We start from the raw sequence: 27,930 nt of genomic DNA on the forward strand, positions 1-27,930 counted from the left end.
AAAAGAGACACTCTGTTGAATAACACAATATAACAGTTCTCTGGGTTGTGACAAATGCCTGTCCATCATTACTGTGCTTAGTTGCTCACTCCTATCTGTTTGTGACCCCATGGACTATAGCCCTCCACACTCCACTGTCTGTGGGGATTCTCCAGGCAAGAACACTGGAGTGGGTTGCCATGTATTCAGGGGATCTTCCCAACCCAGGGATTGAACCCAGGTCTCCCCCTTTGCAGGCAGATTCTTTACCAGCTGTGCTACCAGGGATTCTGTCATTATAGAGTCCAGCAATAGTTTCACTGCTCTGAAGATCTTTCCTTATTAATTCCTCCACCTTCTCCACTACCCTCTGGTAACTTCTGATTTTTTGACACACTTTATATTCTTGGGCTCCCAAATCACTGCAAATGGAGACTGCATCCATGAAATTAAAAGACGCTTACTCCTTGGAAGAAAACCTAGACTGACCTAGACAGCATATTAAAAAGCAGGACATTACTTTGCCAACAAAGGTCCATCTGGTCAAAGCTCTGGTTTTTCCAGTAGTCATGTATGGATGTCAGAGTTGGACTGTAAAGAAAGCTGAGCACCGAAGAATTGATGCTTTTGAACTGTGGTGTTGGAGAAGACTCTTTGAGAGTCCCTTGAACTGCAAGGAGATCCAACCCGTCAACCCTAAAGGAAATCAGTCCTGAATATTCATTGGTAGGACAGATGCTGAAACCCCAATACTTTGGCCACCTGATGAGAAGAACTGACTCATTGGAAAAGACCCTGATGCTGGGAAAGATTGAAGGCAGGAGGAGAAGGGGACAACAGAGGATAAGATGTTTGAATGGCAACACCAACTCGATGGACATGAATTTGAGCAAGCCTTGGGAGTTGGTGATGGACAGGGAAGCCTGGCATATTGCAGTCCATGGGGTTGCAAAGAGTCGGACACGACTGAGCAACTGAACTGAACTTTCTCATCACTTTAAATACATCATTCCATTTCCTTTTGGCTTGTAGAGTTTCTGTTGAGAAATCAGCTGATAGCCTGATGGGAATTCCCTTGTATGTTATTTGTTGTTTTTGCCCTTGTTGCTTTTAATGTTTTATCTCTGTCTGGAGAAGGAAATGGCAGCCCACTCCAGTACTCTTGGCTAGAAAATCCCATGGACAGAGGAGCCTACCAGGCTTCTCTGTCCATGGGGTCGCAAAGAGTCGGACATGAATGAGCGACTCCACTTTTTTTCTTTCTTTTAATTTTTGTCAGTTTGATTACTATGTGTCTTGGTGTTCCTCCTTGGGTTTCTCCTGCCTGGGAAGGGATTTCTGCACTTCCTGGACTTGGTTGACTATTTCTTTTCCCATGTTAGGGACGTTTTCAGCTCTTACCTCTTCAAATATTTTCTCAGGTCCTTTCTCTCTCTCCCCTCCTTTTATGCTGTGCTAAGTCTCTCAGTTCTGTCCAGCTCTTTGGGACCCTGTGGACTGTAGCTGGCTAGGCTCCTCTGTCCATGGGGATTCTCCAGGCAAGAATACTGGAGTGGGTTGCCATGCCCTCCTCCAGGGGATCTTCCCAACCCAGGGATTGAACCCAGGTCTCTCATATTGCAGGCAGATTCTTTACCATCTGAGCCACCAGGAAAGCCCAAGAATACTGAAGCCTATCCTTTCTCCAGGGGATCTTCCTGACCCAGGAACCGAACCAGGGTCTCCTGCACTGCAGGAGGATTGTTTACCAGCTGAGCTTCAGAGAAGCTGCCTTCTCCTTCTGGGACCCCTATAATGTGAATGTTAGTGTCTTTATGTTGTCTCAGAGGACTCATAGGCTGTGGTTATCTCTTGGATCTTTTTTCCATATTCTGTTTTGTGGCAGTGATTTCCACCATTCTCTCCTCCTGGTCATTTATCCATTCTTCTGCATCACTTATTCTGCTGTTGATTCCTTCAAGTATATTATTTATCTCTGTTCATTTGTTCTTTAGTTCTTCTAGGTGCTTGGTAAACATTTCTTGCATTTTTCTCAGTCTTAGACTTCATTCTTTTCTGAGATCCTGTATCATCTTCACCATCATTATTCTGAATTCTTTTTCTGGAAGGTTGCCTATCTCCATTTAATTGTTTTTCTGGGGTTTTTATCTTGTCCCTTCATCTGGGACATAACTTTCTGCTTTTTCATGCTGAGTAATTTTCTGTATTGTGATTTTTGTTCTAGTTGTAGGATTTTGGTTCTTGCTTCTTCTGTCTGCTCCTTGCTGGTTGAGGCTAAAAGGCCCCAGATCAGTAGGTGCCCAGTATGCTACTGGAGATCAGTGGAGAAATAACCCCAGAAAGAATGAAGGGATGGAGCCAAAGCAAAAAGAATACCCAGCTGTGGGTGTGACTGGTGACAGAAGCAAGGTCCAATGCTGTAAAGAGCAATATTGCATAGGAACCTGGAACGTTAGGTCCATGAATCAAGGCAAATTGGAAGTGGTCAAACAAGAGATGGCAAGAGTGAATGTCGGCATTCTAGGAATCAGCAAACTGAAATGGACTAGAATGGGTGAATTTAACTCAGATGACCATTATATCTACTACTGTGGGCAGGAATCCCTCAGAAGAAATGGAGTAGCCATCATGGTCAACAAAAGAGTCCGAAATACAGTACTTGGATGCAATCTCAAAAACGACAGAATGATCTCTGTTCGTTTCCAAGGCATACCATTCAATATCACAGTAATCCAAGTCTATGCCCCAACCAGTAACACTGAAGAAGCTGAAGTTGAACGGTTCTATGAAGACCTACAAGACCTTTTAGAACTAACACCCAAAAAAGATGTCCTTTTCATTATAGGGGACTGGAATGCAAAAGTAGGAAGTCAAGAAACACCTGGAGTAACAGGCAAATTTGGCCTTGAAATATGGAATGAAGCAGGGCAAAGACTAATAGAGTTTTGCCAAGAAAATGCACTGGTCATAACAAACACCCTCTTCCAACAACACAAGAGAAGACTCTATACATGGACATCACCAGATGGTCAACACCGAAATCAAATTGATTATATTCTTTGCAGCCAAAGATGGAGAAGCTCTATGCTACTGTTAAGTCTCTTTAGTCGTGTCCGACTCTGTGTGACCCCATAGACGGCAGCCCACTAGGCTCCTCTGTCCCTGGGATTCTCCAGGCAAGAATACTGGAGTGGGTTGCCATTTCCTTCTCCCATGCATGAAAGTGAAAAGTGAAAATGAAGTCTCTCAGTTGTCCCCGACTCTTAGCGACACGAAGGACTGCAGCCTACCAGGCTCCTCCGTCCTTGGGATTTTCCAGGCAAGAGTACTGGAGTGGGATGCCATTGCCTTCTCCGAGAAGCTCTATACAGTCAGCAAAAACAAGACCAGGAGCTGACTGTGGCTCAGATCATGAACTCCTTATTGCCAAATTCAGACTTAAATTGAAGAAAGTAGGGAAAACCACTAGACCATTTAGGTATGACCTAAATCAAATCCCTTATGATTATACAGTGGAAGTGAGAAATAGATTTAAGGGCCTAGGTCTGATAGATAGAGTGCCTGATGAACTATGGAATGAGGTGTGTGACACTGTACAGGAGACAGGGATCAAGACCATCCCCATGGAAAAGAAATGCAAAAAAGCAAAATAGCTGTCTGGGGAGGCCTCACAAATAGCTGTGAAAAGAAGAGAAGCGAAAGCAAAGGAGGAAAGGAAAGATATAAACATCTGAATGCAGAGTTCCAAAGAATAGCAAGAAGAGATAAGAAAGCCTTCTTCAGCGATCAATGCAAAGAAATAGAGGAAAACAACAGAATGGGAAAGACTAGAGTTCTCTTCAAGAAAATCAGAGATACCAAAGGAACATTTCATGCAAAGATGAGCTCGTAAAAGGACAGAAATGGTATGGACCTAACAGAAGCAGAAGATATTAAGAAGAGATGGCAAGAATACACAGAAGAACTGTACAAAAAAGATCTTCACAACCCAGATAATCACAATGGTGTGATCACTGACCTAGAGCCAGACATCCTGGAATGTGAAGTCAAGTGGGCCTTAGAAAGCATCACTATGAACAAAGCTAGTGGAGGTGATGGAATTCCAGTTGAGCTCTTCCAAATCCTGAAAGATGATGCTGTGAAAGTGCTGCACTCAATATGCCAGCAAATTTGGAAAACTCCGCAGTGGCCACAGGACTGGAAAAGGTCAGTTTTCATTCCAATCCCAAAGAAAGGCAATGCCAAAGAATGTTCAAACTACTGTACAATCGTACTCATCCCACACGCTAGTAAAGTAATGCTCAAAATTCTCCAAGCCAGGCTTCAGCAATATGTGAACCATGAACTTCCAGATGTTCAAGCTGGTTTTAGAAAAGGCAGAGGAACCAGAGATCAAATTGCCAGCATCCGCTGGATCATGGAAAAAGCAAGAGAGCTCCAGAAAAACATCTATTTCTGCTTTATTGACTATGCCAAAGCCTTTGACTATGTGGATCACAATAAACTGGAAAATTCTGAAAGAGATGGGAATACCAGACCACCTGATCTGCCTCTTGAGAAATCTGTATGCAGGTCAGGAAGCAACAATTAGAACTGGACATGGAACAACAGACTGGTTCCAAATAGGAAAAGGAGTACGTCAAGGGTGTATATTATCACCCTGTTTATTTAACCTATATGCAGAGTACATCATGAGAAACGCTGGACTGGAAGAAACACAAGCTGGAATCAAGATTGCCGGGAGAAATATCAATAACCTCAGATATGCAGATGACACCACCCTTATGGCAGAAAGTGAAGGGGCCTCTTGATGAAAATAAAAGTGGAGAGTGAAAAAGTTGGCTTAGAGCTCAACATTCAGAAAACGAAGATCATGGCATCTGGTCCCATCACTTCATGGGAAATAGATGGGAAACAGTAGAAACAGTGTCAGGCTTTATTTTTCTGGGCTCCAAAATCACTGCAGATGGTGACTGCAGCCATGAAATAAAAGATGCTTACTCCTTGGAAGGAAAGTTATGACCAACCTAGATAGCATATTCAAAAGCAGAGACATTACTTTGCCAACAAAGGTCCGTCTAGTCAAGGCTGTGGTTTTTCCTGTGGTCATGTATGGATGTGAGAGTTGGACTGTGAAGAAGGCTGAGTGCTGAAGAATTGATGCTTTTGACCTGTGGTGTTGGAGAAGACTCTCGAGAGTCCCTTGGACTGCAAGGAGATCCAACCAGTCCATTCTGAAGGAGATCAGCCCTGGGATTTCTTTGGAAGGAATGATGCTGAAGCTGAAACTCCAGTACTTTGGCCACCTCATGGGAAGAGTTGACTCATTGGAAAAGAGTCTGATGCTGGGAGGGATTGGGGGCAGGAGGAGAAGGGGACGAGAGAGGATGAGATGGCTGGATGGCATCACCGACTCAATGGACGTGAGTCTGGGTGAACTCCAGGAGTTGGTGATGGACAGGGAGGCCTGGTGTGCTGCAATTCATGGGGTCGCAAAGAGTCGGACATGACTGAGCGACTGATCTGATCTGATCTGAAGCTTCTCTGTTGGGAGGGAATAGTGCTGGGAAAACTGGGTCTTGCTCTGGTTGATAGGGCCTTGCTCAGTAAAGCTTTAATCCAATTATCTGTGGGGTTTCGCTTTTCGGCCTGAGGCAACCCAGCCCTGTGGGCTTTGTGCTGGGTTAATGGCAGTCTTCAAGAGGGTTTATGCCCAGGGGGACCTTCCCAAACTGCTGCTGCCAATGCCCCCATCCCTGTGGTGAGCCCCTCCTGACCCACACCTCCACAGGAGACCCTCCAGCACTAGCGGGTAGTTTTGGTTCAGTCTTCTGGGGGTCATTGCTCGTTTCCTCTGGGTCTTGGCAAAACAAAAAAGGTTTTGTTTGTGTCCTCCAAGACTGGAATATCCGTTTCCCCTAGTCCTGTGGAAGTCTTGTAATCAAATTCCGCTGGTCTTCAGGGTTCAGATTCCCTGGGGATTCCCAGTCCCTTTGTCACATCCCCAAGCTGGGAAGCCTCAAGTGGGATTCAGAACCTTTACAACAGTGGGAGAACTTCTTTGGTATGTATTTTTTTTCCAGTTTGTGGGTCACCCACCTGGCGGGAGTGGGATTTGAGTTTATCATGATTGTGCCCCTCCTACTGTCTGACTGCACCTCGTCTTTGTTTTTGGACACGGGATATCTTTTATTTGGTAAATTCCAGTGTCTTGGTGGTTGTTCAACAACTAGTTGTGATTTTGGTGCTCTTGCAGGAGAAAGTGAGCACTCGTCCTTCTACTCTGCCATCTTGAACCTCACAATTTTTTAAAAAGACTGTAAAATCTCTTTTGGGTTCACTCTGTTTTCTTCCTAGGTGAGCTGATATATTCAGCTATCACCTCTGCTTATATTGATGATGTCCTCTTGTATTTCTGTTTTTTTTCCTTTGAGACTTGTGTTCCTATGAACATTATCTAACTCAAACCATAGTTGATTTTTTTGTCTCTTTACTTTTCTTATAGGCTGCATCTTAGTTTGGATGGTTACCCTGTACCCAATTGTATATGCCATTAACCAACCCAAGGAGTGTAGTGTTCTGTGTATGTCTTATGGGTTGAGTTTGTTAATAATGTTAAAAAATCTATATTATTGTTGATTTCCTGTCTAGTTTTATCCATTTAGAATGAGAATTGACATCTGCAACTATTTGTGTTATCTCCTTTCTATTGGGTTGGTGCCAACGTAATTATAGTTTCAGACTGTGAATTTTAGGTCATTATAACTGGCTCAAACACATATTTGTTAATCAAGGTAGGAACCATTACAGTCAACACATTTTTGCCAATGAGAAATGTTTGTTTATTCCTGTAGCGTAAAAACTGTGTTTCAGGATTCAGTGAACTCTTGGAAAGCATTTTCTGCTCTCTGCTGGCTTTGGAAGCATTTTCCCTGCAAAAAAGTTGTCGAGATGCTTGAAGAAGTGGTAGGTGGTTGGTGAGAGGTCAAGTGAATGTGGCGGATGAGGCAAAACTTCATAGCCTAATTCGTTCAACTTTTAACTCATTGGGTGTGCGACCTGTGGTCAGGTGTTGTCATGGAGAAAAATCAGGCTCTTTCTGTTGACCAGTGCTGGCTACAGGTGATGTGGTTTTTGGTGCATCTCATTGATTTACTGAGCATACTTCTCAGATGTAATGGTTTCCCTGGGATTGAGAAAGCTGTAGTGGATCAGACCAGCAGCAGATCATCAAACAGTGACCATGAACTTTTTTTGGTGCAAGTTTGGCTTTGGGAAATGTTTTGAAGCTTCTTCTCGGTCCAGCCACTGAGGTGGTTTGATGTCGATTGTTGTATAAAATCCACTTCGGCAGCTTCTTGTGTAGTTGTAAGAGGATTAGCTTCCATGATTGCTCTCAGTTGGTCATTGTCAACTTCTGATGGCTGGCCACTGTGCTCCTCATCTTTAAGACTCTTGTCTCCTTTGCAAAACTTCTTGAACCCCACTGCATTGTATGTTCTTTAGCAGTTCCTGGGCTAAATACATTGTTGATAATGAGAGTTGTCTCCATTGCTTTACGACCCATTTGAACTCGAATAAGAAAATCGCTCAAATTTGCTTTTTGTCTGTCATTTACAGTCTAAAATAATTACAAAATAAACAAGTAATAGGTCATTAGCAAAAAAACATAAGGCGAGAAATGTGTATTACAATTATGGATAACACAACCACATGTATTTAAGAAAGTGTTTCAGTATCAAATGACAAATTTCAATAATGCAAAAACCACAGTTACTTTTGCAACAGTGTCATATTCTGTTAGTTTTTGCTGTATGTAGTTTGAACCTTTGTTAAGTGCACATATTTATAAGTAATGTATACATTTGCAGTTTTTATGTTTTCCTGATACTTCTTTTGTATCATTGTGAAGTGTTCCTCTTTGTCTCTAGCAATATTTCTTAAAGTCAATTTTGTCTGATATTGATATGTTTTAGCTTTCCTATGTTTGCTCCTTGCTAGTGGATCTTTTTCCACTCTTTTTTTTTTTTAGTTAGTCTATTTTTGAATCTAAGATATGTCTCTTGAAAACTACATACAGTTAGATCTTTTTTATCCAGTCTGACAAACTCAGCCTGTTGATTGAAGTGTTCAGGGCATTTATATTTAATGTAACTATTAATATGGTTAGATTTACTGTTTCCATTTTGTTATTTATTTTCTAATGGCTTGTTTTTTGTGTGTTGTTGATCTTCTGTATTTACTTTTACTGCTTTTTTTGGAGGTAGGGGTTGTTTTTCAACTATAGTTTTGGAGTTATTTTCCCAGTGGCTACTCTGGGAATTGCATCTTTATCTCCATTTACCATATTCTACTTCAGATTAATACTTCCATCCAGTAAAATACAGACACAGTTCTCCAGTAGGGGAGAGCTCCGTCTTTTCCCTCCTTTTTATGCTATTGTTTTTATACATATAACATCTGTGTGTGTTATAAACCTAGCAATACAGTGTTACAGTCAGTCGTTTGTACAATCTTGTATTTTTAAAAAGATTTTCTTATTGCACACGTTGGCATTCTTGATGTTGTCCCATAAATTTCTAAGGCTCTTTTCATTGTTCTTTAATTTTTAAATTCTAAAGATTGTATACTTTCTATTGAGCTCTCATTATGTTCCCTGATTCTTTTTCTTCCGTCTTGAATCGGCTGTTGTGAATTTTTCCTTTCAAATGGGCAAAATGTCCATTTAGTTCTTCTTTTATTGATTTCTGTCTTTTTATTGAGATTCTTTACTTGTGGAATCATTGTTACCATATGTCCCTGTAATTTAAAAAATCGTTTGTGGCTTTGCTTGGCTTGCTTCGCTGTGAGCAGGCTTTCTCGAGTTGCAGCTCTCTCTTTGGGGGCTGCTCTTGGTTGCAGTGCATGGGCTCATTGCAGCGACTTCTCTTGTTGTGGAGCATGGCTCTGGGCGCATGGGCTTCAGTACTTGTGGCACATGGGCTTAGTTGCCCTGAAATATGTGGGATTTTCCCAGACCAGGGTTTGAACCCATATCTCCTGCATTGGCAGGCAAATCCTTAACCCTGAACCACCAGGGAAGCCCACTTTCCTGTAATTTTTAAAGCATATTTTTCTTCAGTTTTTTGAACATATTTCAAATAACTCTTTTGAAGTCTTTGTCTGCTAAGCCCAACATCTGAGGAAACTCATTTTTCTAGTGACTTTTTTTTTTTTTGCCACACTTTGCGGCGTGCAGGATCTCAGTTCCCCAGCCAGGGATCCAGCCTGAGCCCCTGGCAGTAAAAGTGCCAAATCCTGACCACTGGACCACCAGGGAATTCCCTCTAGTGACTTTTTATCTCCTGTGAATGGAGCACATTTCCTGCTTCTTTGGAAGTCTCTTAATTTTTTGTTGAAAACTGGACATTTTAGATAATACTTTAGCAATTTTGGATTCTGATTATTTTTCCCTTTGAAAACATGGCTGTTTCTTCCTTTAGCTAACTGGGTAAATTTGTGAAATGTTTCTCTCCTGCAGTGTGTTGTTGCTTACGTCTCTGCTTTTTCTTTTCTTCCTGTTTAAAATTTTAAGCCTGATTGCTCGTATCCTTTCTAGTGTAGCTTATTGGCCAGTCAGTGCTTGGACAGAGTTGTGCTCAAACACCTCATTCCAGGAAGGATTTTTGTTCTTTGTTGATGGACTTGTATGTGGATAGGGGAACACATTTTAAAGTTCAGGCCATTTTCAAGTCTGCCTGGGCTTTTACTTTCTGTTGGACCCTTTGGCATCTCCTCTGCATTATCACGCAGCCTCAGCCAAGAATATGCTGAACCTCATTTGTGACTATATCCCTAGGTTAGTAGAACCTATGACTGCCCTGATTTCTTGCTGCTGAGATTGCAGTTGCACCTACAGTGCCCCGGCATAGGTGTGGCCATCCACTCCAAACTGAATGAGGCCCCTTTGTTAGTGCAAGCTGGCAGGTCCTCAGGGCATGCCCCCTATCTATAAGGCAGAACCTACTGAGCTAGAGGTGGAGGGGGGAAGCAGGAGCAGCCTCAGGCAAGACAGATTTTCACTATTCTTAATCAGAATTTTGCAGGTTTTCAAGCATCAGCACTTTTATGTATGCTCTTGACTGATTTCCAGAGCACTGAAATTGGCTGCTTCTGTCAATTTTGTCTTGCTTTATAGTTTCATTTTGGGGAGAAGAGTTGCTGACCACCCCCACCCCCACTTGCCCATGGGCTTCCCTTATAGCTCGGTTGGTCTCCATGAGGAGACCCCGGTTCAGTTCCTGGGTCAGGAAGATCCCCTGGAGAAGGGAAAGGCTACCCACTCCAGTATTCTGGCCTGGAGAATTCCATGTATAGTCCATGGGGTCGCAAAGAGTCTAAGACAACTCAGCAACTTTCATTTTTGCTTGCCCACAGCCAGAGGTCTTGCCCTGATGATACTTAGGAACCCTGTGTACTCATAATCCATCACATCTCTCTCACCCAGAAGTAACAACTGACTTGACATTTTGGTAACCATTTCCTTGCTTCTTAAAACACAACTAGGTGCTTCCCTGGTAGCTCAGTGGTAAAGAATCAGTCTGCCAATGCAGGAGATGCAGGTTCTATCCCTGGTTTGGGAAGATCCCCTGGAGAAGGAAATGGCTATCCACTCCACTGTTCCTGCCTGGAAAATCCCATGATCAGAGGTGCCTGGCGGGCTACAGTCCATTGGGTTGTAAAAGAGTCAGACATGACCAAGTGACTAAATAGCAACAACTGCACATCTGTCTAGCCATGTGGGACGTGTCTTTTCAGTTTGTCCAGTTTTGCACTTTATAAACATGGGATTATAGTGTAGGGTTTGTTTGTTTTCTTTTTTTTGTTTGTTTCAGTTCAATCAGTCATGTCCAACTCTTTGCGAACCCATGGACTGTAGCATACCAGGCTTCACTGTCTCCTGAAGTTTGCTCAGACTCGTCCATTGAGTCAGAGATGAGTCATCCACTTATCTCATACGCTGTTGCCCCTTCTCCTCCTGGCCTCAATCTTTTCCAGTATCAGGGTCTTTTCCAACAAGTTGGCTCTTAACATCAGGTGGTCAAAGCATTGGAGTTTCAGCTTCAGCATCCGTGCTTCCAAGGAATATTTAGGACTGATTTCCTTTAGGATTGATTGGTTTGATCTTGCAGTCCAAGCGACTCTGAAGAGTCTTCTGCACCATGGTATGAGAGGATCAATTCTTCAGTGCTCAGCCATCTTTATGGTCCAGCTCTCACATCCATACATCACTACTGGAAAAATCATAGCTTTGACTAGATGTACCTTTGTTGGCAGAGTGATATCTCTGCTTTTTAATATTGTGTCTAGATTCGTCATAGCTTTTCTTCTAAGGAGCAGTTGTCTTTTTTGTGGCTGTAGTCACCTTTTGCAGTGATTTTGGAACCCAAGAAAATAAAATCTGCTACTGTTTCCAGTTTTTCCCCATCTATTTGTCATGAAGTGATGGGACCAGATGCCATGATCTTAGTGTTTTGAATGTTGAATTTTAAGCCAGCTTTTTCATTCTCCTCTTTGACCTTCATCAAGAGCTTCTTTAGTTCCTCTTCACTTTCTGCCATTAAAATGGTATCATCTAGTGTCTGAGGTTATTGATATTTCTCCCAGCAGTCCTGATTACAGCTTGTGTTTCATTCAGCCCAGCATTTCACATGATGTACTCTGCATAGACGTTAAATAAGGAGGGTGACAATATACAGCCTTGATGCACTCATTTCCCAATTTTGAACCAGTCTGTTCTATGTCCAGTTCTAACTGTTTCTTCTTGACCTGTGTACAGGTTTCTCAGGAGGCAGATAAGGTGATCTGATACTCCCATCTCTTTAAAGAATTTTACACAGTTTGTTGTGATCCACATAGTCAAAGACTTTAGTGCAGTCAGTGAAGCAGAAGTAGATGTTTTTCTGGAATTCCCTTGCTTTTTTTATGATTCAGCTGATGTTGGTAATTTGATCTCTGGTTCCTCTGCCTTTTTAAAATCCAGTTTGACCATATGGAAGTTCTTGGTTCATGTACTGCTGAAGCCTAGCTTAAAGGCTTTGAGCATTACCTTGCTAACATGTGAAATGAGTGCAATTGTGCAGTAGTTTGAACATTCTTTGACATTGCCCTTTTTTGGGATTGGAATGAAAACTAACCTTTTCCAGTCCTGTGGCCACTGCTGAGTTTTCCAAATTCGGTGGTGTATTGAGTGCAGCACTTTCACAGCATCATCTTTTAGTATTTGAAATAGCTCAACTGGAATTCCATTACCTCCACTAGCTTTATTTGTAATAATGCTTCCTAAGGCCCAGTTGACTTGACACTCCATGATATCTGGCTCTAGGTGAGTGACCACAGCTTCGTGGTTATCCGAGTCGTTAAGACCTTTTTTGTACAGTTCTTCTTGCCCCCTCTTCTTAATCTCTTCTGCTTCTGTTAGGTCCTTACTGTTTCTGTCCTTTTTGGTACCCATCTTTGCCTCAAATGTTCCTTGGTATCTCTAATTTTCTTGAAGAGATCTCTTCTTTCCCATTCTATTGATTTTCCATTGTTCACTTAAGAAGGCTTTCTTATCTCTCCTTGCTCTTCTTTAGACTGCATTCAGATGGGTATATCTTTCCCTTTCTCCTTTGCCTTTCACTTCTTTTCTCCTTCTCCTTGTAAGCCCTCCTCGTACGGCCATTTTGCCTTTTTTGCATTTCTTCTTGGGGATGGTTTTGGTCACCCCCTCCTGTACAATGTCATGAACCTCTCTGTCCATAGTTCTTCAGGTACTCCATCAGATATAATCCTTTGAATCTATTTGTCACTTCCACTGTATAATCAATCATAAATGATTTGATTTAGGTCATACCTGAATGGCCTGGTGGTTTTTCCTACTTTATTCAATTTAAATCTGAATTTTGTGATAAAGAGTTCATGATCTGAGCCACAGTCAGCTCCAGATCTTGTTTTTGCTGACTGTATAAAGCTTTTCCATCTTTGGCTGCAAAGAATATAATCATCTGATCTCAGTATTGACCATCTGGTGGTGTCCGTTTGTAGAGTCGTCTCTTGTGTTGTTGGAAGAGTGCGTTTGCTATGACCAGTGCGTTCTCTTGGCAAAATTCTGTTAGCCTTTGCCTTGCTTCATTTTGTACTCCAAGGCCAAACTTACCTGTTACTCTAGGTATCTCTTGACTTCCTACTTTTGCATTCCCGTCCCCTGTGATGAAAAGGACATCTCTTTGGTGTTAGTTCTAGAAGGTCTTGTAGGTCTTCATGGAACCGTTAACTTCATCTTCTCCGGCATCAGTGGTTGGGACATAGAGTTGGATTACTGTGATGTTGAATGCTTTGCCTTGGAAACGAACCAAGATCATTCTGTCATTTTTGATATTGCAGCCAAATACTGCATTTTGGACTGTTTTGTTGACTGAGAGCTACTCCATTTCTTCTAAGGGTTTCTTGCCTACAGTAATAGATATAATGGTCTTCTAAATTAAATTTGCCCATTCCTGTCCATTTCACTGATTCCTAAAATGTCAATGTTCACTCTTGCCATCTCCTGTTTGACCGGTTCCATTTTACCTTGATTCATGGACCTAACTTGTGGCTTGTGGCTCAGCTGGTACAGAATCTGCCAGCAGTGTGGGAGACCTGGATTCGATCCCTGGGTTGGAAAGATCCCCTGGAGAAGAGAAAGGCTACCCACTCCAGTATTCTGGCCTGGAGAATTTCATGAACTATATAGTCCATGGGGTCGCAATGAGTTGGACACGACTGAGCGAATTTCAGTTAACCTAACCTAACTAATGGACCTAACATTCCAGGTTCCTATGCAGTATTGTTCTTTACAGCATCGGACTTTACTTACAAGTGGCCGTAGTTTCTGCTTTGGCTCAGCCTCTTCATTCTTTCTGGAGCTATTTCTCTGCTCTTCTCCAGTAGCATATTGGATACCTTGTGACCTGGGGGGTTCATCTTTCAGTGTCGTGTCTTTTTGCCTTTTCATACTGTTCATGATAGAAACTGTGGCTTCTCTTGTGGAACTCTGGCTCTAGGCGTGAGGGCCCTAGGGCCCTCTACCTTCTGATACTAATAGAAATCTGGCTTTCCCCAGAGGGGAAGGCACTGCTTCACCTTGTAAGGGGTGGCTGTGTTTTTTCTCCTTTAGCCCTTATCCTCTGGTCTGGAGAAGGAGGGTAGATGATCTACTTGTTCCTCATTGCCACTTTTCAAATGATTTTTCTCTTTCATTTATCCCTATACTGCTGTGTTCTTTTAGCCACTGACTCCTTTATATTGAAATGATTTTTGTTCCTTGATTAGTGTCATTTTGTCCATTATTACTTTTGTCTTAATTCTTGGCCACTTCAGGATACACATGGATGAGTCTTCTGACACTACCCACTCAGTTCCCATAATGATTTTGTTTTCTACCCTACTTCAGCCACTTATATCCATAGTTATCCATAGTCATACTATAACCTATGTTTCTTGAACTGTCTGTTGTATTTTTATTCCCATTCCATCATTGGTGGATTTTGGGGGTAAAATATTCAAAATCAGATACTAGAAAATTAAAATGCTGTTTGTTTGTCATGACAGTATCAAATTGCTATAAGCCTCTGATCAGTTTCATAATGTCTACAGTTCCCTCGTTGAAGCCAGTCATTCAGGGATAGCACTTTGAGTAGCACTGTTGCGGGATAGTGAGGTGCGAGAGGATAGTTACTTCCCAGGTCTCATGTGAGTCCATGGGTTGGCTGCCCAGTGTGGGTTCTTGGCTTTGATGCAGGAAAGAATTCAAGAGTGAGCCATAGTAAAGAGAAGATTTATGAGTGTTGGCCATCTCAGAAGGCAAGAGAGGCAGGCACCAGGGTATGGGGTTGTAAGATTTTATAGGGGTGGGTAATTTCATAGGCTAATGAGTGGGAAGAGTATTGTAGCCATTTTGGGAAAGGGGTGGGCATTTCCAGGAATTGGGCACCTTTTGTGGTAAGCCTTGGAACTGTCATGGCGCCTGTGGGTGTGTCATCTGTCATGCTGATGTGTTACGGTGAGTGTATACTGAGGGTTCTGCTTTCCTGGTGACTCAGTGGTAAAGAGTCCACCTGCTGATGCAGGAGTTGTGGGTTCGATCCCTGGGTCATGAAGATCCCTTGGAGAAGGAAATGGCAACCCACTCCAGTATTTTTGCCTGGGAAATCCCCATGGACAGAGGAGCCCGGGCAGCCTGCAGTCCATGTGTGTGTGCGCAGTCGTGTCCTACTCTTTGCCACCCCGTGAACTGTAGCCTACCAGACTCCTCTGTCCGTGGAATTTTCCAGGCAGAAATACTGGAGTAGGTTACCCTTTCCTACTCCGAGAGATCTTCTTGACTCAGGGATCAAACCCACCTCTCTTGAGTCCCCTGCTTTGGCAAACAGATTCTTCACAGCCGCGCCACTACATCTTGGACCTAGTTAGTTCTAATCAGTTTATGTCATGTCCTTGGGCTGTGCCATTGTCTTAAAGTTGCTCAGTCGTGTTTGACTCTTTGGGACCCCATGGACTATATGGTCCATGGAATTCTCCAGGCCAGAATACTGGAGTGGGTAGCCTTTCCCTTCTCCAGGGGATTTTGCCAACCCAGGGATCGAACCTAGGTCTCCCACATTGCAGGCAGATTCTTTACCAGCTGAGCCACTATCGCAGCACTGTTTTAGGTCTTGTTGGATGCATGCATGCTATGTCACTTCAGTCACGTCTGACTCTGTGCGACCCTATGGACAGCAGCCCATCAGGCTCCTCTGTGTGCGGGATTCTCTAGGCAAGAATGCTGGAGTGGGTTGCCACTTCCTTCTCCAGTCTCACGACCCTTCTGTAATCTCAGTTTCCTTCAGTATTTTTGGACTAACACCTTCTGTCTTTCCAGTTCAGTGTATACCCTTACTCCACTGGCATGTCCATTCTGTAGGTTCACTGCATTTTCACTACCCTATACCTTCTTAATGTTAGAACGTTAAAATCATAACATTTTACACAGTCTTGCTTTTTCTTGAGTTTTACTTGCTTGGTGAAAGTACAGTTCTGGTTAAATCCAACTTCTCCCTCTGCGTTTAGACTTACACAGTTGGACTTGAAAGGAGAAGACACATCATGTGTACCTTGGAGCTTTCATGGTGCTTTAAATTCATGGTTTCAGCCCGTGAAGTGGGTCCTTATTGTCTGGAGATCATATGCTATACTCCCCTAGTTTCTGGACTTTCTCACTGCTGTTTCACCCCAGTCCTGTGATCAGCCTCCCCACCACCTTGTTTCATCCTTACTAACCACCTTGCTTTCAACTTCCTAGAGAAATTTGCAGTCAGAAGAAAAGTTCCACAAATTCCCATTATGTTTGTCTTTGAGCCATGCAAGACTAGAATGACACCTTTTGTTTTGATCATAATTTTTGCCTTGTGTTCTCTTTTGCTTGTTAATCATAGGGACAATCAGCTGGTGGGGGTGGTTATTTAATTTGCTGTTAATATATGGGGGATGGACATTAAACAGTGACACAGTTAGTTAACTACAGTTAAGCAAAGTGTCCTGAAGAATGATCAGTATATAATTTGTGTACGTACCAGGGATCTTATTAGTCTGTAAGGTGCCCCTGGCTATCCCCAAGGAAGCAGTATTTATTCTGATAAGGTGTAAAGAGTACCCAGCAAGAGGTAAGGCACAGAATGAGTGGGAAAGGCCAGCAATCTAAAAAAAAACTGTTTTTGTGACATTCTCTCTAGGCTGAAGAGACCTAGGGTGTGAGTGGCCCAAGATGAAACTGGAGATATGAATAGAGGGTTTTTTTGTCTTTTTGACAGAGGTTTTGAGTAGGGAAGAACAATCACATTTTAGCTTGTTTGTGTTAATGGTTTCTAGAAAATGAGTATTGTGAATTCTCTTTCACGCTATATAAATCATTGTACTTAGGAGTTTTATTTTGTCAGATTTTCTGTAGCATGTGTTAAACCCTTTTCCATTTTTCACAAACCCCCAAACCTGCTTTCTTTTTCACCTTGTATTATGCTTTGCTGAGGTCTGTTATAATACAAACTCCCTCCAGATTTTCCTAGTAGCCTCATTTACTTGTTTTTTAAAAAGGATCTGTTTATTTTTGGCTGTGATGGGTCTTCGTTGCTGTGCGAGGGCTTTCTCTTGTTGCTGTAAGCAGCGGGGCTCCTCTAGCATGCGGGCTTCTTTTGGCGGTGGCTCCTCCTGCTGTGGAGCGTGGGCCCTAGATTGTGTGGACTTTAGTAGTCTCGCCTCTCGGGCTCCAGAGCACTGACCGCGTAGTTGTGGCACATGGGGCTAGTTGCTCTGCGGCATGTGGGATCCTCGTGGACCAGGGATCAAATCTGTGTCCCTTGCATTGGCTGGTGGACTCCTAACCACTAGACCACGAGGGAAGCCCCTTATTCACTCTGATGCTTATCACTTCACTGTCTCCTCAGAGCGGACCTTTCCATGCTTTAACTTTTCCACCTGTCCTCATCTTCTTTTGTTTTACTTTCTTAATTAGTATAAGACTAATAAAATGCTACATTTTCATTGTCCAAAATTGACAGCTAGGTTTTGAAATTGCATACAGTTCTTTTAAAGGGGGAGAGAAAAGCATCAGCAAAGCTCAGGTTGCCTTTAACTTCTCTCTCCTCTTGGTTATCTCTCCCTCCTTCCCACCCCATCTTGCCACCCCAACCTTACAGTATATTTTAAAAATATTTATAGAAAGTATGTGAAATATTAAAAAAAGTAAAAACTTTCCCGTATAAGCATGTCAAATTTGCCTTGTATAGATACTGTTCTGCCTGCTGTATGAAAAATAGGTTGGTGGGTAGGAGCAAGACTGAATACAGAGTCAAGAGTTGATTGTCAATCATCCCATTGAAAAATAAATGGTAGCGATTGTGTTTAGAGTGGTTAACAGTGGAGACAGTAGTGGACAAACTAGTAATCTGAGGATGCAGGGTTGATAGAAATTAGTGAGTGATGGGATGCAGTGAATAAAGGAGAAGGCACTGTTGAGGATAACCCTCAGGTTTTTGACATAAGCAGCTGAGATAGTAGTAGTGCTGTTGACTGAGCTGGGGAAGGCTAGAGAAGGAGCAGAGTAGGGTAGTAAAGAGATGGGTTACGGTGAACTGATTATCTTTGTGAATCTAAATGTCAAGTGGATGCTTGAGAAGACTGGAATAGAGTTCAGAGAAAGTCTAAGATGGAAAAACAAGATTATGAGTGGAAACTGAGTGGAGGGTAGCTCACTTTGGTGGGCGGGAAGAAGACCAGCCCCGGGGCTAATGACTGCGGGATGCGTTAGAGGAGGTTAACCTTACAAAGCAGGCCGGGAAAGAGCAGCCAGAAGTAAGATAGGGAAACCTGAAGCCAAAGAAGCACAGTTTCAGGAGAAGAGAGTGGTGAGGCGTAGAATGATGCTTAGACATTAGGTTAGATCTGTGTCGGATTCAGAGATATGGGGGTCATTCATGATCTTGGGAAGAACTGTTACTGGTTTGATAGAAGCAGATGTCAGGTGAGATTTGGTTGGAGAGGGAATGTGAGAGGTAAGAAAATAGAGGAAAAAGTTTGGACAGCTCTGTTAATAGTTGGATGTGAAAGAAGAGAAGAGTTCCCTGGAGGAGGAGATGGGAGATGTGAGGTTGAAGTGATAGGCAGAAGTAGATTACTTATTTTTTTAATGAATGAGTGAGTGAATGAATGAACAGATGGTCTAGTTGAGTGTGAGAGGTTGATAAGTGCCAAGGAATAATCATAATGTAAGGTTCTAGAGAGATGAGAGGGGATAGGGGATAGGAGAAGGCAATGGCAACCCACTCCAGTACTCTTGCCTGGAAAATCCCATGGACGGAGGGGCCTGGTAGACTGCAGTCCATGGGGTCGATAGGAGTCGGACACGACTGAGCGACTTCACTTTCACTTTTCACTTTCATGCATTGGAGAAGGAAATGGCAACCCACTCCAGTGTTCTTGCCTGGAGAATCCCAGGGACGGAGAGCCTGGTGGGCTCCCGTCTGTGGGGTCGCACAGAGTCGGATACGACTGAAGTGACTTAGCAGCAGCAGCAGCAGGTTGTAATAACATTTACAGTGTATACATATATACATATACACAGAAGGGGATTGATAACCTTTAGATGGGAGGGAAGAATAGCATGGGGGGTGGGAATGCTGTTCTAATAGGATAAATGCTAATTGTTGTGGATTTCATACTTGAATGTACATTCACTGAAAAACCCTCTGAACATTAAACTAGAGGGTTGAGAGTCTTTTATCTCAAAGATGCAACTCCCATTTGATAATTTTATCATTTCTACTGCCAGCTACATTTGACTGCCTCTACCAGGAAAATCCCACTTTTTCCCCCCTGATTGAAAACCATATATGCAGTAAATAATCTGTTTGGGAGGATTAATATGTGCATATGACATCTTTTCCCCTGGTGTTTTGGATACTTCATCTTTATTCCATTGCAGAGAATTTTGTTAGAGTTTTTATTTCTACTTTGTTTTACTTTTTTCCTTGTTTTATGAATTACAACCAAATTCCACTATGGAGAGAACTTCTAATAGAATTAACTGACTAAATATGACCTAAATAGTAATTGGTGTCCTGAGCAGAAAAAACACCAGTCCTTTTTTCCTTCAGAAGACTTTCAGTAGACTTTTATGTTAGAATGGAGTTTTGAGTAGAGTTGTATGGGATACAAAATTCAAGAGGTACAAAACTCTTGGACAGCAAAAAGTCTTTGACTCCTGTGCCTCAGTCACTCTCTTTCCTTGCCAGCGCAGCTGGTGTTACTCTCTTCACAGTCCTTCCAGAGATTTCTGTGTGTGTACAGACAAACTCATATAATTTTGTTCATTTTACATTAATGGTATAATGTATCTTTTTTCATTTAATGTTATGTATTAGAAAGTGCTCCATATTAGTGTATAGAGAATTTTTTTATCCTTTATGGCCACATCATATGGGCATACCATGATGTTCTATTTATAGTTGATGCCAGTGTTTGTGATTAATATGGACATATTTAAGTGGTTTCGCCTGCAATACTGGTTGCTTTTTTAGGAAACAGAAGCCACTGTAAATCTCAATACTTAAAATTTAAGGAACTTGAAAGGTTGATGTGTCATATTGAAAGAAATTGATAATTGTTATGTTTTCTTACAAGGAGAAACAGTCTATATTTATTTGTGCTATCCACATAATTTATTTGCTTGAAGAAGCAAGAGTTTTAAAGATCATTTTAACAGATTTATTTTTCATTTTAGTGTCTTTTCTGATATTTAAGAAGAATTTTATTCTAGAGTATATAACTTTATAATCTGCAGAAGAGTCAACTCTCATGTTTATTCAGTTAGAAAACCTTGTTTTATTCCTCTTACCAGAGGATATTGCATATCTATAAATATTTTATTTCTTGTTTTTTTTTTTTTTTTCTCTTTTCTGTCAGCATGCTTCATTCAGGACACTGGCAGTTTGTTAATTTAACTTTTACTCCCTCTGTTGGCTTTCAGTGGTGTTACATTCCTTTTGGAGTGGTGTTTGCAAAGACGTTTATGCTATTTTTCTTTCAGCTCAAAAATTAATTATGATACAGATATATTTATACTTTTTTGTTTTGGTTGTGGCATGTGGGATCTTGGTTTCCCAACTAGGGATCGAACCTGGGCCCCCTGGAGTGGAAATGTGTGGAGTCTTAACCACTGAACTGCCAGGGAAGTCCCATGGGATTTTTAATTTATAAATGTTCCCAGTGGTCGTGAATGTTCTGATTTTCGTGAATGTGTAAGGCTTGTTTTCTTTATTTCCTTGGCTGTGCTGGGTCTTTGCTGCTCGGGCTGTCTAGTTGTGGCGAGCTGAGGCTACTCTAGTTGGAGTGCGTAGGCTTCTCCTCGTGGTGGCTTCTCTTGTTGCAGAGCACGGGCTTGAGGGCCTGTGGGTTCCAGAAGTTGTGGCGCGAGGGCTCAGTAGTTGCAGCTCCTGGGCTCTAAAGCCCAGGCTCAGTAGTTGTGGTGCTTTGGGCTTAGTTACTCTGTAGCACGTGGGATCTTCCTGGATCGGGAGTTGAACCCGTGTCTCCTGTTTTGGTAGGTGGGTTCTTTACCAGGGAAGCCGCAGAATGCCCGTGTTGTCAGCAGCTAAGAACAGGAGCTGAGCGGGGAGAAAAGTAACAGATAGTAGAACATTTATGTTTATATGTTTATAGTAAGCAAAAAGTAGACTTTGTCATATTAGATCAATGAAAGGGTTTTTCAGTTATCCTCCTGCTGCTGTCTGCCACATAGTAAACTATCAAGGGAACTCTATGGAATGATGTCTTATTGAACCTTTACTAACACCATGTAGCTTAATGTTTGTGTCTCTCTGTGACTTGTGGGACATTATGATAATTGCCTTCTTTATCATCAGTTGTTCAGGGTGACATACTACTTGCCCTATACATTGTTAGCATTCTCTTTAAAACTACCAGTTAATGAACTTCGTGCTGTATTGGTCACAACTCTCGTGGTTAAAGATTATGTCCTGTTTCTCTTATGAGTAAGTGGAGTTGTAGCACACACAGTGGGGGAAAGATATTAGGTTCTGAAGCTAGCATAGGAGGTGGATAATGCGTGTGTAGGGTGTTTTCTTTTAAACCCTTTAAGTCATTCTTAAAATAGAGAGTATTAGGTTTTCTGGGTTCACAAAGTAGTTTATCTGTATTTAGTGGCTATTGTTTATGAAACAAAACATAGACTAGACTCGTTTTCGGTGTGATGAAAGGTTTACGGGAACTAGGAAGAACAGATGAAACAACAGATTGAGGTTTTTCGGCTTAATGCCTGTCTAGAGCAGCTCCTATTGAGCAAAATGGCAGACAGCTTTGATCACATAATTATTTTTGTTCACTTGTCAGATGCACGTAATTGATGGGTTTTTTCCCTTTAACGAAGATGTGCATTTGATGTCACTCCCCTGTAGCTCTCTCCCTTGCTTCTTTTCTTTGAAGGTTGGAACATAAAAGTAATCATTCCAGTTAACTTGTTCTAGATCAATTTTTTGAAGCATTTATATTAGTTAAAAATGTGTGCTACCTATATCAAAGTTTTGAGGATCCTTTTCTTGAACACTTTAAATAAAGTTTTAAAGTTGAGAATACTTGTTTGGTTGCTTGCTGGCCTTGCAAGTTGAGTAATAGAAGATTAATATTGTGCCATTTTTAGTAGCCATGTATGCCAGTATTTGGTTGCATTAAGTCCTTTGAATTTGACTTGTTCGAGCAATTAATAGATACATATATTTTAAAGGCCCATATGATGGCTACTTTTACTATCCACTTAGAAAGGTAGGAATGTTATGTTGATTCAGTGATCTGCCATTTCTGTTTATTGATTTTTGTGTGTTTTTGTACAGGTTGGTTTCCTGTTACATCTTTGACATAGTTTCCTAGACTGCTCCATGAATTAACTCGAAAATCTGAAATGAAGATGGAGGAGGCAGTGGGAAAAGTTGAAGAACTTATTGAGTCTGAAGTGCCACCAAAAACATCTGAACAAGAGACAGCTAAGGAGGAAGATGGATCTGTGGAACTGGAATCTCAAGTTCCAAAAGATGGTGTGGTGGATTCTACAGTTCTTTCTTCAATGCCCTGCTTGTTGATGGAACTGAGAAGGGACTCTTCTGAGTCTCAGTTAGCATCCACAGAGAGTGACAAGCCGACAACTGGCCGAGTTTACGAGAGTGATTCCTCTAACCACTGTATGCTTTCCCCTTCCTCTAGCGGCCACCTGGCCGATTCAGATACATTGTCTTCTGCAGAGGAGAATGAACCCTCCCAGGCAGAAACAGCGGTAGAAGGAGACCCTTCCGGAGTGTCTGGTGCCACAGTTGGGCGTAAGTCTCGCCGGTCACGATCTGAAAGTGAAACATCCACCATGGCTGCCAAGAAAAACCGGCAATCCAGTGATAAACAGAATGGCCGAGTTGCCAAGGTTAAAGGTCATCGGAGCCAAAAGCACAAGGAGAGAATCAGGCTACTGAGGCAGAAACGGGAGGCTGCTGCACGGAAGAAGTATAACCTGTTGCAGGACAGTAGTACCAGTGATAGTGACCTGACTTGTGACTCAAGCACGAGCTCATCAGATGATGATGAAGAGGTTTCAGGGAGCAGCAAGACAATCACTGCAGAGATACCAGGTAGAGGATGTTTTTTAAACTGACTGTAGAGCACCTCATGGCATTTCTCAGCTCTTGGGCTCAGTTAGATGAGTGACACTTGAAAAAAATCCAGGAGACCTGCAGCTCTATGTAAATTTGAAGACTGCAGTGTGTTAACAAGACACGCCAATTTAAAAATCTGTTCTGAGGTTTCTAGTGCACTTTAGCACATCAGCCCGGAAAAAAAAAAAAAATTAATGATAGGGACAAGATTATTTTTAAAGAATGGAATTTCTCACAAGTCTTTCTCTGTAACCCACTACCTGAACTCCCATCATTGCCTTTCTAGCACTGCTTAGATCTAATACTCACTGTTCAGTGTTATTACCAAGTACATATTCCTCAGGAATAGGCACCTTGCTTTATTATATAGCCACTGCACTCAAGCTGATGGTGTCTGAAATAACATGTTCTATCTTTTGTTAAAGGTTTCTAATAACTGTTCCTGATAAAACAGTAGTTTTATGTATTCCCCTTCTCCCTCATTCAGTGCATGATTAGCTTGTTGTCACTTGCATTTGAAAAGAATGTTTTTTGCAAAATTTCCCCCTCAACACCCCCGAGTTTAAAAAGTTCAGTAGAAATCCACTGTTCCAGCTCTCATTGATATGAGTCTGTAATTTATTACATGTTTGACATAATCGGCTTTCTCTATATTACTTTGTCTGATACTGTGTACTATGAAGGCAGTCTTGAGATTTTCTACTGGAAGAAAAATGAGATCTGAACTGTCCTTAATTGGGTGAATTCTCATTGTTGAAGAGACTTTCGATTAGGAACATTCTGTAAAGTAGTCAGCATGTAATAGATCATGGCAATGTTATTTGTTGCTATGGTAAAGAGGGGGAAGTTTTGGTTTTCAAAGTTTTATGGGTGACTTTTTTTCTCCTAGTTTTTTGAAAGGTTTCTGATTCTATACATCAGCATATTGCTGATATACGAAGAATATTTCAAGAAAAATCATATTGGTTAATTAAATCTATAACTAACCAAACTTACAGAAACTCAGTAACAAGAACGATTTTATAGGTATTCAACTTACAATAAAAGTATCATTCATATAGTATATTAAATGTGTTCCTAACAATTGTTGGACATGCTTACTGTTTTAATATCTATTGAATTAATTACTGGGAGAGAGGGTTTAATTGAAGCCCAGCAGTTGACTGCATGAGAGAAGCAGACATTAGGGTTGTTTTAAGGCAGGTATATTTAAATTTTATATTTAGTGTTTTAAGGAAAGCCTATTAACAACCATACAGTCGTTTATGCATTCTTAGGTCCTGTACTAATCTACTACTCATGATCATAATGGATCTCTTGATACAGTGCTTAATTCCACTCACTAAACAGATTTTTATGTAACTGCCCAATGCTTCTTTGTCTTTTTATGGAAACGGAGAAGGTGGGTGAGCAAAAATTCTCTTTGAAGATAGACCCCATTGTAGAGATAGCATGAGAAATACCTTCAAGGACGTTCTCCCTGTTGGGCTTATATAGATTAGGTGTGCTTTGTTCATGTTTTCCAAACCCCTCTGCTAATTGACTACCTTGACCAGTATCTAAAACTTCTAAAATGCCAGTCATCTATTTCTTGTCTGTTCTGAATTGTATACCAACCAAAACACCAAAGTAAATTATCTGTATCTATAATTTAGTTTGTTTTGAAAATATGTAGAGTTTTCAGACTATGTAGAGTAATCATGGAGAACCAAATGGTAGGTAAGGTGCAGGGCCACTCTATGACTATCTGGGCTGCACACCACAGTTTCTGAAGATGCTGTATGCATGAGCAGCTATGAATGGTCTTTCCTAGAATTATGCAAAGTGACAAAGATAGAACAGCTTAAGTTTAAATATTAAGAAGTTCATTTCAACTATCCACATTGTTATCCCTGAAAAATTTTGACATTGGCCTTTTGTGTTGTCATAATTATGTGTACCTCATTTTCTTGAGTCACATTATAACTTTGGGGCAGGAGGGATACACTCTGCCCTAATTGCAAGGCAGTTGCTGAAAAGTCACATAGATTGTAAAGGTAGGATAAATTGTGAGCTGACTTGAAACATGAGTGCAGCACTGTGGACATTCAGGTGAACTTAAACTGGACATGTCTAACAATGAATCTCTTGGGATCTGGAATTTGAATGCTCGATTTATACAGAATGGAAACGAAGAGGGAGAATAAAAACTGATATTCTTGCTTTACACTTTCATTAAGATGCAAATAATTTTAGTAGTTCAGAAGTGCTTTATAAACTTTGTTTGGCAGCAGTTTAAACACTGAAGGAATTATGCTAAATGTTAACTTACGCCAAACAATTTAACAATTAATGCATTTTCTTTTAAAGAGTGAAAATAATGTTGCAGACTTACATAGTACCTGGTGATGCATAATAATTGAGTTTGATATTTGGATCACAGATGTTTACAAAGTGGTTTTGTTGTCTTAGTTAGCATTTAGCTGACAGGCAGCTTTGTATCCACACTAGGTCATTCTCTCCTTGAAGTTTTCAAAACTATTGATATATTTCTCTTTTAAGAATCTGGAAGTATCATATCAAGATAACTCTGGCAGTTCTTTCATTTGGGGGATTTAGAGATGAGCAAAAATAGAGTGTTTCATAGTGGATATTAATGTGAAAATAGTGTATGGTGGTTTTGAGTTTTCAAGGTTTTTATTGAGTATCTCATTTATAGATGATCTTTTTATATTATTAATCATTCTTTGCAGTTTTATTATTGGAGCGTTACTTCTTCACGGGTTGTGAGAGACATCAGTTTTTCTGTAAAATCACTTTGAAACTAGATATATAAAGTCTGCTCTCGCAGGGAATTTTTGTTTTTTGTTTTGTTTTGGCTGTGCCACATGGCTTGTGGGATTTTAGTTCCTTGATCAGAGATTGAATGCAAATCTTTGGCATTGAAAGGATGGAGTCCTAACCACTGGATGGTCGTGGAACTCTCCCAGGACATTTTTATTTTAGTGAATGTGAGTAACAGACATCAGACTTCAATTCATAAATTCTCTGAATAGAGCAGCTTATGTGCATCATTGAGGGTGGGCAGCAGAGAAAAGTTTTTCCAGTGACATGTTTTTCGTAAATATTTAGTATACAATAAACCTCACAGTAGCTTTATCTTGTGTGTGTGTGCTCAGTTGGTCACTTGTGTCTGACTCTTTGCAACCCCATGAACTATAGCCCACCAGACTCTTCTGTCCATGGTGTTTTCCAGGCAAGAATACTGGAGTGGGTTGCCATTTCGTACTCCAGGGGATCTTCCCAACCCGGGGATCAAACCCATGTCTTCTGTGTCTCCTACGTTGTCAGGCAGATTCTTTACCACTGTGCCACCTGGAAAGCCTGTAGCTTCATCTTATCTTGGCTATAATGACCTACTTTTGTGTAGTTTAGTAGTGCACCATGTAAGTGACTACTCGGACTGAGGCTCAAAAATAGTATCCATCTTGGTAGGTAAGGGTCAGTTGGTTTGCATTTAGAAAATCTAATTGGTCTATTTTGGAGAATGTCAGGCTGTAGAGGACACCTAAGATCATCTGAGTCCTTAATCCTTTGTAGTCAGGCTGGAGCAGCTCAGCCCTCCTGAAGCTAGGATCTCAGCATTCACAACTCACCACAATTATTTATACAGTGAAATCCCTCATGATTAGTTATAGTTTTACCTTACAGTTTTTCCTATGTAGAGACTTATTGTGCCTGATCATTTAACTCTTGGAAATGAAAAAAATTTTTCTTTAAGTAGTAAATCCTTCGTAGAAAAATTTGAAAATAGAAAAATGTGAAGTCTAAGATTAAAATCCTGTTTATGTTAACATTTAAGAGTATCGCCTTCCATAATAGATAAGAGAATTGGTCATACTATGTGTACTTTTCTTTCCCTCTAATATTGCATTTTGAACATTTAACCAAAACACAATGGTCTCCCTAAAACCATGTGTGGATTTTGAATAATTTATCTAACTATAAAATAACTTCCCGAATGTTGGCCTTTGGGCTGTTTTTAGCTTTTGCTATTATGAAGAAGGGTATGAACACTTTTAAGTCTCTCAACACATACTGCCAAACTACTCTTTAAGACTTTATTGAGTTTATTTTATCCAGGAGCTTAAGTGTTGGTTGCATTATTTTCTCTCTTTTGAGTGTTTATGAAAATGTTGCTGGTTTGATGAAAGAATTGTATCTTGGCATTAATTTGTATTTCTTTGATCACTAATGAAGTTGAAAAATCATACTAGCCATTTGTATTCTTTTGGTAAACAATCTATTCATGTTCTTTGCACATTTTCCTCTTGCTACACTTTTGTTTAAAATTGATTTGTAAGGGTTTGTAACCTACTGAGGGATGAATTACTTGAAAAATTTTATTATTAATTTAAGCTGTAGGGACTTGCAGTGGAAGATGAGACCCCAAACCCAGGTTGGGAATCCTGTAACCTGTTTCCTGTTTGAATATGAGGTGACTGAAAGCCCCATGGCCATAATTTAAAATCTGATTGTATTTTGGCAGCTGTTTAGGAGACTCATTAAATACATTGATAACAAAATACCAAGACTGTGTAATCAGGTGAAAACTGCCTGAAAGCAGTGATTAGTAAATGCAAACAAAGAACGTAGTATCTTGTGCAGTTTTCAGTCTGGCTGTGTGTTAGAATCACTTGAGTGGGGAGCACTTAAAACTTACAATGCC

The 27,930-nt window shown here is 41.1% G+C and overlaps 1 protein-coding gene across 9 annotated transcripts in view; it reads left to right on the forward strand.

Moving 5' to 3' along the window:
* ARK2N (arkadia (RNF111) N-terminal like PKA signaling regulator 2N) overlaps positions 1–27,930 on the forward strand; it is an 89,106-nt gene that overhangs the window by 18,306 nt on the left and 42,870 nt on the right. For all 9 annotated transcript variants that reach the window (XM_086373363.1, XM_086373367.1, XM_086373364.1 and 6 more), the window contains one exon: positions 22,416–23,198. In XM_086373363.1, the coding sequence (XP_086229489.1) occupies positions 22,484–23,198 (715 nt within the window). In that variant the 5' untranslated portion in view covers positions 22,416–22,483. The remainder of the gene's footprint in view (positions 1–22,415; positions 23,199–27,930) is intronic.

The sequence above is a fragment of the Bos grunniens genome, chromosome 24, assembly GCF_055505025.1.
Source record: "Bos grunniens cultivar Pamir isolate PY7600 chromosome 24, Bosgru_T2T1.0, whole genome shotgun sequence".
NCBI lineage: Eukaryota > Metazoa > Chordata > Mammalia > Artiodactyla > Bovidae > Bos > Bos grunniens.